General features: G+C 49.8%; 1 protein-coding gene across 3 annotated transcripts in view; it reads left to right on the top strand.

Annotated features, from left to right (window-relative positions):
* CGN (cingulin) overlaps nt 1-14,858 on the top strand; it is a 91,397-nt gene that overhangs the window by 65,204 nt on the left and 11,335 nt on the right. For all 3 annotated transcript variants that reach the window (XM_084823500.1, XM_084823501.1, XM_084823499.1), the window contains 5 exons: nt 838-1,095; nt 2,185-2,355; nt 3,698-3,859; nt 6,446-6,535; nt 8,302-8,385. In XM_084823500.1, coding sequence (XP_084679626.1) covers nt 838-1,095; nt 2,185-2,355; nt 3,698-3,859; nt 6,446-6,535; nt 8,302-8,385 — 765 coding nt within the window. The remainder of the gene's footprint in view (nt 1-837; nt 1,096-2,184; nt 2,356-3,697; nt 3,860-6,445; nt 6,536-8,301; nt 8,386-14,858) is intronic.

The raw sequence follows: 14,858 nt of genomic DNA, 5'->3' as shown, positions 1-14,858 counted from the left end.
AGAGCCCACTGCCTCCCTAGGGAATGGGTTCCATTGTCGTATTGCTCTAACAGTCAGGAAGCTTTTCCTGATGTTCAGCCGGAAGCTGGCTTCCTATCACTTGAGCCCATGATTCTGTGTCCTGCACTCTGGGATGATGGAGAAGAGATCCTGGCCTTCCTCTCTGTGACAACCTGTCAAGTCCTTGAATATCTCCCCTCATATACATGTAATGGATCTAGACATACAAATCTAGATCCATGCTCCTTTGCTGCTGGTGCACTTCCAGGTCTTTCTGGGAAACCTTGAGGACTAGAAGCATGCTTTGATCTTTAAAATGTAGGCTGGGGGGATTGGGACACTGAATCCTTTGCATGTTCCTGGACTTGGGCGTTATGATCGTAGGCTGCACAGATTCCAAAGATTTAAAAGATGATTACTTGGTTTAATTGCATCACAAACCATCTGCTAGAAAGATCGCTCCTACAATCCCTCGCATATAAGGCGGCAACAGATGTTAACAAGATGTAGGGAAATGGATTAAAATTGAAATAAATGCGTATTCTGCCCCACTCTGTCTACCTCTGCCTCCGTTTCCCTCCCCTCCCTCTGTTGTCTCCCCTGTGTCCAGTTTTAGAGTGTACATTCCTTGGGGCAGGGATCTGTCCTCTTGTACATTGCGAAGTGGCACATATACAAACATAACATGCATGGCACTGTATGAATCATAAACAGCAGGACCTCTGTACCTGTTTGAAGAGCAGCCACAAATCTCTTGTGGTGCATGTTATCCCCCCGCCCGCACCCCCTGTTTCCCCTCCTCTTTAATGCAAACTCTGCCTTCGCTTCGCCTTCCAGGCTGACCGCAAGCAGATGGAGGGGTCCCTAGGGGACGCCACAGACCAAGAGCAGGAACTGCTGCTAGCCAAGCGGTCCCTGGAGAGTCGCCTGGAGGAAGCCCAGAGGAGCCTCAGCAGGCTGTCAAGAGAGCACCAGGACCTGAACACCTCGTATCACGAGGAGCTGAAGCAAAAGGAGCAGCTCAAGCGAGCCAGGAGCGAGCTGGAAGAGGAGAAGCGGCTGCTGGACAAGAACATCGGGAAGCTGACGAGAGAGGTGGGCTGCGGCAGGGAGCCCTGGGTGCGCCACCCTTGATTTGCAAGCGTATGCTGCCCTCTTTTAACTTTGCCGAGCTAAAACAATCTGTAGAGGTGATCTGGAGGTGTGTACGTAAGAACATCGGAAGGGCCCTGCTGGATCAGACCAAGGGTCCATCTAATGCGACAGCACCCTCCCGCCCATGTTCCCCAGCAACTGGTGTACATAGGTACGCTGCCCCTCATACTGGAGGTAGCATAGCGCGATCAGGACTAGTAGGCGTTTAGAGCCTTTTCCTCCAGGCTTGCAACGTGTTCAATCGTCTGACTGGTTCAATCTGTTTTTGGATACCAGCTTCTGGGAACAAACGAGAGGAGAAGGCCAGTGTCTCTCTGCCTTGCTTGGGAGTGTCTCTCCCAATTTCTCTCCCTGATGGTGGCAACTAGAGTTGCATGATGGCAACACGTCACCTCCGTGTAGAGAGGCCGTCTGCCTCTGGATATCAGTTGCTGGGGGCCAGGGGCGTTGCCTCCGTGCCCTGCTTTCACGGCTTCCCACTAGAAGTCTCCGAGAAGTCCACAAGCAGAATGTGAACGCATAAATATTAATTTATTTAAGGAGTATATATCCTGCTCTTCAGCCAAAAAAGGCTCCCGGAGCAGCTTACAAATAAGCAATTAAAAACTGTCCCTGCCTGCAGGCGTAGAATCTTAAAAAGACACAACACAAAAAGAAAAAGGTGGGGCGGGAAGATGAAAAATAGCCGCCTGTTTGTCCCCACCATTTGGTTCCCAGAGCTATACTGCCTTGTACCTGGAGGTTCTATTCTCAACTATGGCAATCTGCCTAGTCCAGCATTCTGTCTCCATCAGTAACCAGTCGGATGCTCCTGGGAAGCTCTTAAGAAAAGCCGATCTATACATCTCAGAGATGAAGAGAACCTCCCCAATTCTTTGTTTGTCCCCAGCGTCTAGTAATGGAAGGCCTGTCCTCCCTGAAGACGAATGGAACTTGGGGGGGAGGGTGGCGGCAGGGGGAGATGGGGTGGAAATTGTGCTAGTTGAGGATCAGCCTTGTGGTTAACTGGGACTCCCTCTCTTCCTCCAGCTGGATAAAATGGCCGCAGAGTCCCACAGCACAATGTCCGAACTGCAGTTGCAACTGGAGGAGTACAAGGAGAAATCCCGCAAAGAGATCACGGACTCTCAGAAGCAGGCCAAAGACCGGAACGCTGAAGTGGAGAAGATGCAATATAACCTGGGAAGGTTGCAGGATGAGGTAAGGCAGGGAGTGAGAGAGAGAGTCTGCCCCTTTCTGGATGGAGTGAGCGCTTTCAGGTTTAAACCTGAAGCCAGCAAAATGCGAGAAAGGGGTTTTGGAAGAGGCAGGTGTCGCGGACCCCCAGAGGGACAGCCAGGGGTCTGGCTCGGGATACGGGCTGAAAGCGGGGAACCCTCTTGCAGCGCTATGGGGGAGGGGATGCAGCTCAACGGTAGAGCCCCAGCTTTGCAGGCAGAAGGTCCCAGGTTCAATCCCTGCCGTCTCCAGGTAGGGCTGGAAAAACGTCTGCCCTAAACCCTGGAGAGCTGCTGCTTCCAGTCAGTGTTGACAGTTCTGGGCTAGATGGACCCAGGGCCTGACTCGGTACAAGGCAGCTTCCTATGTTCACAGATCGCAGCCCAAACTGCTTGAGGACTAAACATTTGCCTTTTCAAAATGAAGTTCCATTGTTCTCCAAGTTTTTTGCAAGCGTAGAATGGGGGGGTGGGTCAGTGTCCCAACACACCCTGGGCCAAATCTGGCAAAATGTGGAGGGAAATGGACGTCGGTTACAACTGAATTTGCAAGCCCACTTTTAGGAGGCGGGGGGCCGAGGGGCTTAGCCCATCTCCCTTGGCTTCCTTCTCTAAAGCGGCTCTCCAGAAAAACGTAGGTCCCTGCCAGCGGCTTCAAACCTTTAACTGAGGTGTCATGCAGGTGCTCTTAGCTGGCCTTCAGGAAACGAAGAACGTTCAGCCCTTGAGAGGGTTCCAAGCTTGCACTGTGGGAGTGGGGAGGGAAAGCGAGGTCAATGGAGAGTTGCACCGGTCATTGAGGTATCAGCACACCTCACGGGATGATGCAGCCAGGAGGAGAAGAGATCATGGCAGAAACCTGATACATTTCCATGCTCTGACTTGGATTCCTGCATTGAGCAGGGGGTTGGACTCGATGGCCTTGTAGGCCCCTTCCAACCCCACTATTCTATGATTCTATGATTCCAGGCGGAGAAGAGATCATGGCAGAAACCAGATGCAATGGGGGGTTGGACTCGATGGCCTTGTAGGCCCCTTCCAACCCTACTATTCTATGATTCTACGTCCCTCAGTGACCAAGTCCCGGAGGTTGCCTCCTTGCCGTGCAGAAATTCAAGTGTTTTCTGAGTTGCTGCTGCTGAGAGGGGTGGGAAGTGAAATGTAAATAGAAATGCCTTAGTCCAGCTTCAGTCAGGGGAGTCGGTGCCATGTATGGGGATAAAGTGCTGGACTTGAGGTGGGGCCCGGGTTCAAACGTACTGCTCCCTGAGCCCTGCAAGAGGCCTGCTCTGCTCACATCACCCTCTCTGTTCCCCTTCCCCAAGGTAACACGGCTCAAGCAGGCCCTGCAGGACAGCCAGGCAGAGCGCGAGAATGCCGTCTTGGACAAGGAACTGCTGGCCCAGCGCCTGCACAACCTGGAACAGGAAGTAGAGTCCAAGCGGCGGACCCAGGATGATCGATCCCGGCAAGTCAAGGCACTGGAGGTTCGTGTTCTTTCCGCCCCCATGCCTCTTCTCTCAATAGAGTCCTGGGTAACCTCCAGCTCCATTTTCAACGGGCTCCTGCTTCTGATGTGGCAGGACTAAGGCCCTATTCAAAAAAGATGGCTGATGCCAGGGAATAACTGGTATCAGATCCCCCAGGGATATGAGCAGCAGGCTTCCATCATGGCTCCAGTGGCATCTGCAGGATCAGGATAATCCTGGTTGTGTTCTGTTTATCGATTTCAAGTATGTTTATGCCGCTCCTCAGGCCCAAAAGCTCCCAGAGTGGCTTACATATAATCAATTAAACAAGACGGTCCCTGCCCACAGGCTTATAACCTAAAAAGGCACAAGGAAAAAGGGAATAGAAAGAGAAGAGGAGGAAAAGCCTTTCATGGCCCTAAGATGCCATGTAGTTGTGCTGGGCCTGCCCCCTAGTATCTGTGTGGTGAGTTGTGCTCGGAACTGGCTTTACCATTTCGCCTTCTGTGTGAATTTGTGCCCAGAACTGGCTTTACCATTTCACTTTCAGGCGGTAGATTCCAAAAGGGGTGTGCGTGCCATTTTTCTGCCTCTGGTCTCCATCTACATTGACTTTTTTTTATCAGCCCCTTTCAGAGCTGGGGGGAGATTTTAATTTTGCTTTTGCTTCAGGAACAAAATAGATCTGTCGCTCGTTGGGCCACACCACCACAACAGGGCTTCTCCTGTTGCCACTAAAGAGAGAGGGAGGGGAGGGAGGTTCTCTGGGCATATGGCTAGCCTAAACAACCCCCACCCCACCCCCCAAAAAAAGAACCCACCTCTCCTACACTTCTGACAGCCCTGAAACAAAGTAGGAATTCAAAATAGGAGATGCTGTATTGACAGCAAAGCCCTTCAAGGGCTGTGGCGTGGTGTAGGGAATACCTAACGGGTAATTTGGAGAGACCTCTTCCTTCCTTAAGCGTCTGGTGGGAAAGCGGGAGAGGGCCTTCTCGGTGGCTGCCCCAAGGCTCTGGAACTCCCTTCCCAGGGAGGCGAGAGGGGCACCCTCCTTGATTTGTTTTTGCAGGCATGTAAAAACTTTCTTGTTCCAGCAGGCCTTTGGGGACAGCTAGTCTGGACCTGTGAGAATAGGACAGATGGATACTATATGTCTTGTTGTCTTTTAACATTTCGATATTTTATACAATTTTAATATTATTGATGATTTAATTATACTTTTAATTTTTGTATATTTCTATTTATACTTCTATTTATAGGTTTTAATCGTACAAGTTTTAATGCTGTAAAGCTGCCTTGTGCCCCAGTATGATGATGATAGTCTCTCATAATAATAACAGCTCTGTAAAATCTCCCTCTACCAGCAGGGGGCAGCACTGCTGTTCAGTCAGATCCATTGCCTATTAGGAGTGCACGAAAGCCACTTACCTGGTCTCGCAGGTGGGGGGGAGGCACTTTGCTGCTCCCCGCGAAGTTCAGGCCGGGGCGGGGGGGGAGGCTTCCCGCCTCGCCCGGCCGAAATTCAGGCCGGGGAGGAGGCGCCTCGCCTCGCCCGGCCGCGAAATAAAAAGTTTTTTTAAAAAAACAAAACACGCCCCCGTGATAGGCTACGTGACGATTAACGTAGCCTATCACGGCTAGATCTGCAAAGTCAGCCGTGATAGGCTACGTCAGTCATCACGTAGCCTATCACGGGTGACTTAAAAAAAAAAAAGCGCGTACGCAAATGGCGGCCCCCATAGGGAGCCGCCATTCGCGTTCCTTATTTGGTCACTGTAGTCTACGTAAATCTTTACGTAGACTACAGTGACCAAATAAGGAACGTGAATGGCGGCTCCCTATGGGGGCCGCCATTTGCGTACGCGCTTTTTTTTTTTAAGTCACCCGTGATAGGCTACGTGACGATTGATGTAGCCTATCACGCCTGACTTTGCAGATCTAGCCGTGATAGGCTACGTGAATCGTCACGTAGCCTATCATGGGGGCATTGGTTTTTTTTTTTACTTTTATTGGAATGGCGGTGGCGGCAGCCGGTCAAAAGACCGGCTGCCGCCTCTGCCCCTGTCGAAGACCCGACGAACTGCCGCCGGGACCCGCCGCCGGGAGGGACATTCGGAAAAGGTAAGTCCCGTCCCGAGGGGGGGGGCGGGCGGGGCGGAGAATTTCTCCCCGAAACTACTTCGGGGGGCCGAACACGTTGGCACTCGGCCCCCCGAAGTTTCGGGGAGAAATTCTCCCCCATCCCTATTGCCTATCTTCTGTGTTGCATTTCTCTGTCTCTTCCCCCCACTGTGTGGAGCGATTATGGTAAAAGCAAATCATTTTTGCACGTATTTCCTTCAAAAAACAAATAAACTCAAGAACAACAAAGGCAACGCTCCTTGAGCGTTGCAAAACCCTGCGTTTTCCTACATGGAGATCTTAAAAAGAAACCCGCCACCCTGCTCTTTTCCCCCCTCCTGCAGTTTATCGTTTCCTGCAACTCCCCCGCCCCGCCCCAGGCTCGAGGGTTTTGTTTGTTTGTTTAATACGGTTAAGAATATGTGTGCAGAAGGGTGGGATGTAAATGCATTTGATATAAACGTATCGCTGCAATTGCAGGACAAAGTGAAACGCCTTGAAGTAGAGCTCGATGAGGAAAGAAACACGGTGGAGCTGCTGACGGAGAGGATCAACCGCACCAGAGACCAGGTGAGATGCTAAAGCCATATCGGCTGCTTTGTAAAATATCAGCAGGTAGACAAAAGAACTGCTGGGCCATTCAGTTCTTTGGGGGCCCTGACACGGGGCAGGCAGAATGTAGATTGGAATCTATTGGTACATCTTTGGGTGATTTGCAGTTGTTTGGCAAGGGTTTCTGACTCCCAATTGTCTAACAATAGCAACAGCCAAAAAGCTTCCCCCATCCCCACTCCTAAATTAGGTTGCTGAAAAATATGGCTTGCGAGGAAAAACCAGGAGTGGATTTCTGTGTGAAAGGATCTGCAAGCTTGATTCTGGTACTGATAATAAATTCCTGGGCGGAATGTGCTGCTCAGAGACACCCTGTTCTTTAATCCTCAGTGTATGACTGCCTGCCTGAACCGCTATTTTGCACCAGGTTCTGGCGGCTGGATCTTGAGGTTCTAGTAGAAATCCAAGTAGATCCTGCAAGCCTAACGTCCGCCCACCCCTGGCCTGAAGAAAGAGGTGCAGAACCTCTTTCAGCCCAAGGGCAAAATTCAATTTTGGAGAAGCTCTCGGGGGCCGCATTCCAGCGGGGGGCAGAGCAAAAGGGACAGAGCTAATAACGCCAGCTGATTAACTAAGCCTAAGGAGAGGCATTTCAACCTTCTAGAATGAGGAAAAAAACTGTGCAAAAGCCAGAGAATATCAAATGATTGGGGGGGGGGGCACCTAGGGACCCACCTACTCCCAGGCAGGCCAGATTTGGCCCCAAGGCCTGAGGGTCTGTACCCCTGGCCTAAAGTGTCTTCTATTGGTTCATTGTCTTCTGATAATGGGCAGCTGAACACCACAGAGAAGCAGAGCATGATGGGAATATCTGCTCCCCTGCAGGGGGATATACTTCATACCTGTTGGCGGGATTGGAAGTCAGGGTCCTTGGATTTGCTCCACCCGCTTGGTTGCATTTTTTAAAAAAATATCTCTGTGTAGATTTTACTCTGATATAGCTTACAGCAGATGATATGAGTTCTTGGCTCGCGTCTGATCTGCAACCAGGAAAGGAAAATGCTTCGATTGCACAGGAATTTGGGTCGGTTGGGCGCATCTGTGCAAAGTGAGCTCAGGCATCTTGTCCAAATCTTACCTTGTAGAATTTGCAGGTGTGGTTGGCAAGGGCTGCAGTTTAACAGCTGTGTGTGTTTAAGGACTGACCTTATCCTGTCACGAAAGCTTTCAATAACTATATTCAGCTCCCCACTACACACTGGTGTCATCTTCCTGGGAAGAAGGACCGCTGTTCTTTTTAATCATAACCATGATCAAAGTCCTTCACATTTGTTGTTTCGGCAACTACTACAACAGCCCTATATGTTAAGTCAGTATCATTTTTTAAAAAAACAACTGAAAAAAAACAAACACGCAGAAGTGTATAATACAAGCAATCTAGAAAAAGAATATAAAAACAAGACAAAACACACACTGGACTTTTTGTGATGTTTATGGAAGGTCAGTGTCATTAACCTCATTTTGCAGAGGGTGGGACTGAGGTTGAGGAAAAGTGTCCCCCTTAAGAACACCTTGTGAGTTCGGAGCAGAGGTGAGAGTCATAGAAAGAATGCAAAAAGAGAAGTGACATTTGATTGTTTGATTGCACTTTTAAGCTGCCCACTAGCCAATGTTTGCTTGCACTTTTAAGCTGCCCACTAGCCAATGTTTGATTGCACTTTTAAGCTGCCCACTAGCCAATGTTTGCTTGCACTTTTAAGCTGCCCCTCCCTCTCTCCCTCCAGATCGACCAATTGCGAGCCGAGCTGTTGCAAGAACGTTCCGTCCGCCAGGACCTGGAGTGCGATAAGATCTCACTGGAAAGGCAGGTGAGGCTGCAGCACATTGGGTCGGGGTTTTTTTTTCCAACTCAGCACTCCCAGAGCCTGCTGGGACATTCTGTTTTCTGCATTCTGTTGTCACCCATGTGCAATAGCAATGCCAGACCATGCCAGGTAAACAAGCCGGATCCAAATTTCTCTTCAAAATATGTCGAGGAAACGTTTTCCCTCCATTAGGCAGGAAACGGCTCAACTTGGAATTCAGTCAGGATAGCGATTCCTCGATTCTAAACCTCTCTCTTCTTTTTTTTACTCTGGATTGAGCAAGACGTATTCAGCAGCCTTGCAGTGCATTCGCATATGCAGCTTCTCTGCAATCAGTAAACTTGGGTCAGGGTTCTCTTTATTCTACGGCTGTTAAATGGTTCGGCTTTGTAGGTGCTTCCCATGTTGGCTTCCTTTTCTCAGCTGCTCAGGGTTCCTTTGCTCCCCCGGTGCGGTTCTGCCGCCCGTTCTGTTTGCTTAGGCTCTGTTTAGCTCCTGCACAGGAGCCGGCGGTTGACGCTTGGTTGCTGTTCCTGTTGGGAAGGGACAAGTTCAAAGGGCCCTTGGGGTGGAGCCAGTTTCAAAGCCCCCTTGTGCCCCTGACAATAAGACCCGTGTTTAAAAACGACAGAAGAGTCTCTTAGTAACTAAACCATACTGCAGCATAAGCTTCTGCCCCTGTAGATCTGTCAATCTTTTAAGTTGCCCCAAGGCTCTTCCTTCAGCAGGCTAACATGGGTACCATTCTGGAAGCAGTTTAATAACATTTCCTGGCTGTGCCGCTAGGTCCTGTGTGAGGTCTTTTCCCCCAGCCAGCCAGTCCTTCTCTCTTCAAGAAGCTGCGCTAAGTCCGTTCTGTGGCTGGCCGCTCCCCTCTTTTGTGAGCATCTGTGAGCGTTCCATGACGTCGCACAGCAGTTCATCCTATGGCTGGGTGAGAATGCAACAGCGAGGGCCGCTTTTTAAGCTTGTAATGGTAGGGTGAGGCTAGCAATGTAAACAAAGCCCGGCCTCTTCTGTCCCAGACCAGTTCTAAATAACATCTTACGATGACATCCCAGCTGTAGAAACATCCTTTGAAAAGGTTGCCGACGAGGGCCCCTGCAGGGATGAGACTGGCGCAGCTAACAGATTGAGAAGCGCTTGGATTGGCAAGGAGACACTGCTGGAATGCATGTGTGGGGTGGAAATGAAGACGGCTTGAGGTCTGAATGTGGAGTAGTTCTGTCTCTGTCTGAATAAGCCCCTGTCCTTCAGAGCAATAAGATCTTCAGCCTTCACGCACCCAGGGCAAGAAGCCGGTGAAGATGGTACACTAATAAGTAATAAGCTCTGTGCGGCGAGCACCGCCAAGTCAAACCCTCGCTGCCATTTTCCTATCATGCTGCAGTTTCTTAAAACTTTTCAAAGAGTGCCCTGCTTGCTTACATGTGAACACACATACACATACTTCTAAGAATATATTTTTCTCCAAGATACCGTTGCAGGAAAGAGTATAGAACTGGTTTTGGAGTCCTGGATAGCCGGTGTCTCACCTCTTGAGTTTTTGAGGGGTTGCAAATTCCTTATTTTGACATCCATCCAAAACAGAGAGAAGGGGGGGGGGAGAAAGGACAAATTAAATCTCCTAATCTGACTTTTCACATTGCTAAGCCTAAATGATTTGCATAGTAAACCAGAGGAGGAGTACCCCTGTTTGGTGTGTCTGTTTTGTTCCAGCATAGCCTTTCAAGGCCTGCTGTCTGAGGTTGGGTAGGGGGCAAAGCCCAGGGTGCCATTGTACGAGGTCCCTGAGCTGCCAGGACCAAAGCCTGCAACTTCCTGGTGAGGCAGAGAGGAAACTGATGGCGTCATTGGGAGCCGGTGGGACTTCGTCCCAGCTGGCTTGAGAGAGGGGATGGAATGAAGCAGGGAAAGAGAACAGCAGGGCGGCACACCTGGGCAGAGACAGAGCAGCCGTACACCTCCTCTGAGCGGGGAGCAGGGCAGGTTTAATCAAACCCGTCTATCCTGCTGACCAGTGGTGAGCTAAGGCTTTTGGTCGCAGAAGTTCCTGGGGTAAGGTGGGATGAACTTGGCCACAACTGAGCGGGAGGATGTTACAGCTGACTTTTCTCCCTGTCCCACACGGGGACCCCTGTGCGCACCCGCTTCTGAATATGAATGCATGACTCCACATGCAGGGAGGGGCCATAGCTTAGTGACAGAGCATTTGTTTTGCATGCGGAAGATCCCAGGTTTGATCCCCTGCATGTCCAAGTAGGGCTCGAAAAACTCCTGCTTAAAGCCCTGGAGAGCCGCTGCCAGCCAGTGTCAATGAAACTGGGCTACATGGACTGACTCAGTGTAAAGCAGCTTCCTCTGTTCCTATGACTTTTCCTTCTGCTCCTCAGTTGGAGAGTGGGAAGGACAATGGTGATTTGAGATAGACTGAGTTAGGGAGGAGACTTTGGCTGAAATCCCAAGGCTTGTTTTTATTTGTGGTTTGTGTGTCTAATTAGAATTCTGCACCAAGAAAAGCTGCAACCTGAATTCTGCAGCCTGCATGCATTGAAAGCAAATTTGCCCTGCTTCACCTTTATTCTGCATAAACAAAAAAAGGTTTGATATCGTTCTTTTGTGCCCAATATGGAGGGGAGGAAGGAGCTGTGCAAACCTCTGGCTTCTGAGATTTCAGTAGGTGTTGCTCACACAAGCTTAAGGTCTAGAAACTTCTTTTTTTGACGGAAGGTGAGTTCCATTGTTTTTTCTTCTGAATGAAAGCTATGAGTTCTGATGCTTGGAAATCTTATTTGGCCAAATCTCTGGCTTCTGAGATTTCAGCAAGTATTACACAAACATAAGAGCTAGAAACCTCTCCTTTTTTAAAAAGAAGAAGCTGAGATTCTCAGCTGAATTCTGCATCCAAAATTCTGCATCCAGAATGGTCCTGTGCAACTATGGCCTACGTGCAACGCTGACCCTGTGCCTTTGCTTCAGTTGAAATCCTTTAGCTGGCTCTTAGCCAATGACATCATTCACCTGGCTAGCCAAGGAGTTGAGCTCTGCTTGAAGACTTCCTGGAGGCATGTGGCTGGCCACTGCTGGGAACAGAATGCTGGGCTCAGTGGAGCTTTGGTCTGATCCAGCAGGACAAATTCTCATGCTCTTATTAGCCATGATGGTTAAGAGCAGAACTTCCATGTTCAGAGGCAGTGTACCTCTGAGCACTAGTTGCTGAGAACATTCTGAGCTGCTGCCTTCATTTATTTATTTATTTGTTTGTTTGTTTCATTTCTATACCGCCCAATAGCCGAAGCTCTCTGGGCCGTTCACAAAAATTAAATCCAAACAACACACAATAAAACAATTTAAAATATACAGAACATTAAAACCACAATATAACAATACAACCACAATAAAACCTAGCAGCAGTGCAGGAGTTTAAAATACAGATTTAAAACAGCAAAGATAAAAATTTAGAAAGCTAAAATGCTAAAATGCCTGGGAAAATAAAAAGGTCTTCACCTGGCACCAAAAGGAATACAATGTAGGCGCCAGGCGAACCTCACTAGGGAGCTCATTCCAGAGCCGGGGTGCCGCAGCAGAAAAAGCCCTCCTCCTAGTAGCCACCCGCCTCACTTCCTTTGGCAGGGGCTCACGGAGAAGGGCCGCTGACGATGACCTTAAGGTCTGGGCAGGCACATATGGGAGGAGGCGATCCTTCAGATAACCTGGCCCCAAGCCGTTAAGGGCTTTGAATGTTAACACCAGCACTTTGAATCGGGCCCGGAAATGGACTGGCAGCCAGTGCAGCTGGAAAAGTACTGGCGTAATATGAGCTCGCAGGCCAGTCCCTGTTAACAGTCTTGCTGCCCTATTTTGGACCAGCTGAAGTTTCCGGACCGTTTTCAAAGGCAGCCCCATGTATAACGCATTGCAGTAATCCAGACGAGAAGTTATCAGAGCATGGAGAACTGTAGCTGGGCTATCTCTGTCCAGATAAGGGCGTAGTTGGTATACCAGCCTAAGCTGATAAAAAGTGCTCCGTGCCACTGAGTTCACCTGTGCCTCAAGTGACAGTTCTGGATCCAAGAGCACCCCCAAACTACGAACCTGATCCTTTAGGGGGAGTGCAACCCCCTCCAGAACAGGTTGAATATCACCTAGCCGGGCAGACGAACCACCCACTAACAGTACCTCCGTCTTGTCTGGATTGAGTTTCAGTTTATTAGCCCTCATCCAGTCCATTACCGTGCCCAGGCACTGGTTCAGAACAGCCACTGCCTCACCTGGTTTTGATGAGAAAGAGAGGTAGAGCTGGGTGTCATCCGCATATTGACAGCACCTCAGCCCACACCTCCAGATAACCTCCCCCAGCGGTTTCATGTAGATGTTAAACAGCATGGGGGATAAAATAGAGCCCTGTGGAACCCCATGGCACAATTGCCATGGCACAGAGCAGTAATCCCCAGCACCACCTTCTGGAATCGGCCATCCAAGTAGGAGCGGAACCACTGTAGTGCAGTGCCTCCAACTCCCAACCCAGACAACCTATCCAGAAGGATACCATGGTCATGCCTCCTTGTGGACTTCCCGTCTGGCCACTGTGTGAGAACAGGATGCAAGGATAGATAGGCCTTTGGTTGGATCCTGCAGGGCTCTTCTTATAAGTTCTGGGAGCAAAATATGGAGCTGATCGATTTTTGCTCTGGGGCCCATACAGGCTTCCAGTGACCCTGGCCACTTTGTGCAAACTAGCTTTCTTTGCCAACAGATCCCATTCTGTAATGTTCCCAAAGGCTTCTCTCTTTACCACCACCACCCCGCTACTCTGTCTCCAGTGCAAGGTTGTCCCTGTCCAGGCTTGCACCGGGGGTTATGCAACCACACCGCTTTAGAAACAACACACACCCCAAGTCATTTTTGATAAACAAGATCCCCGAGCTGTTCTTGTTCTCACTGGGTAATTAATGAGGGCAAGACAAACGCCAGCAACACTTGGCTTGGACGCTGGTGTAGCTCTGGCACTAACGTGCACCTGAGAGGCGTCTGTGCGCCGTGGCAGCGCTCCACTGGGTGGGGAGACTCAGCTCGGTCGGACAATAGGGTGGTCAACTCGTGTATTGCTCTCTCCCAGGCCAGGTTTCAGAATACGTATTTTACGAGGTGGTTATTAACAGGATGAGATGGAATGGAGAGGACCTTGAACAGCACTGAAAACTCCGCCTGTTGGCTGTTCCATTTTTCGTGCAATGGAAACAGCAACTTTCCTGTATAAACGTCCTCCTGGTTTTGGCATGCAACCACAGAGTTTTCAGCTGGTTCATTTGAACCAGTATATGACATTTGGGGTGTATGAATGCTTCCAGTTTCCTTCCTGCACATTTTTGTCTCCCTTTCTCTTATTCCCACACAAACACACACACACACACACACACATTATATATTTCTCTTTCATGTATATCCCACCTTTTCTTCCTTGATGGAAATCAAAGCAGCATCCCTGGTGGGCCCAGGCGGTCCTCCATCAAGACGCCAACCAGAGTTTCTGCAAGGCGGAATTTTTATTTCTTCTTCCAAGGAGATGGGGGCAGTGTACATGGTTCCGGAACTACCACAGCCCCACTCCACCGCCTTTTATCCACACAACAACCCCAGGAAGGTAGGGTTGGTTGAGAGACAGCAACACTGGCCCAAAGTCAGTGCTGCGAGCTTCACAGCTGAGTAGGGATTTAAACCCAGGTCATAGGAACATAGGAAGCTGCCTTATACTGAATCAGACCATGGGTCCAGGGTCTAGCCCAATGGGTCTAGCCCAGTGTTGTTGACCCTGACTGACAGCAGCGGCTCTCCAGGTTTTCAGGCAGGAGTTTTTCCAGCCCTACCTGGAGATGCCGGGGTTCAAACCTGGGACCTTCTGCCTGCAGAGTAGGGGCTCTACCACTGAGCTACAGCTCAGTGGTCCTAGTCTGGTGTTTGGACCCAGACATCCCCAACCTAGCACCCTCGAGATGTTTTGGACTACATCTCCTGATGGGAGACAGGATCTCAGCATGTCAACGTCACAGAGTGCTTCTGGGGCCCCGTGTGAGAATTTCTGTACTTTTCCTTTCCTTTTTCTTTCTTTCTATGCCAGCCTTCCCTGACCTGGTGCTCTCCAGATGTGCTGGGATACAACTCCCAGCATCATCTGGAGGGCACCACATTGGGGAAGGCTGTTCTACACCTTCAGGCTGCAAAGGGAGGCTTCAAGGTTTGTGAGTAGTACGAATCGAAATTTCTGGAACTTGAAGGAACGGAGTAGGGGTGAAAGAATGGCAAGATTTCCAGTGCTCTAGATATTCTGTGATATCAATAGCTTTTTTTTTTTTAGTTTTTGCCCCTCACCATGACAACTGAAAGCAAGCTCAGGCCCAAACTGGACACAATTCTGGAATGATGGGCCAGATAAGAGCCGCTTTTCTGTGGCCCAGAAAGGTAAAATAGGGGGGAGT

The sequence above is a fragment of the Heloderma suspectum genome, chromosome 17 (assembly GCF_057233095.1).
Source record: "Heloderma suspectum isolate Gila_16-S chromosome 17, 16-S_ref, whole genome shotgun sequence".
NCBI classification, from domain to species: Eukaryota; Metazoa; Chordata; class Lepidosauria; order Squamata; family Helodermatidae; genus Heloderma; species Heloderma suspectum.
This window is presented reverse-complemented; position numbering and strand designations above follow the sequence as displayed.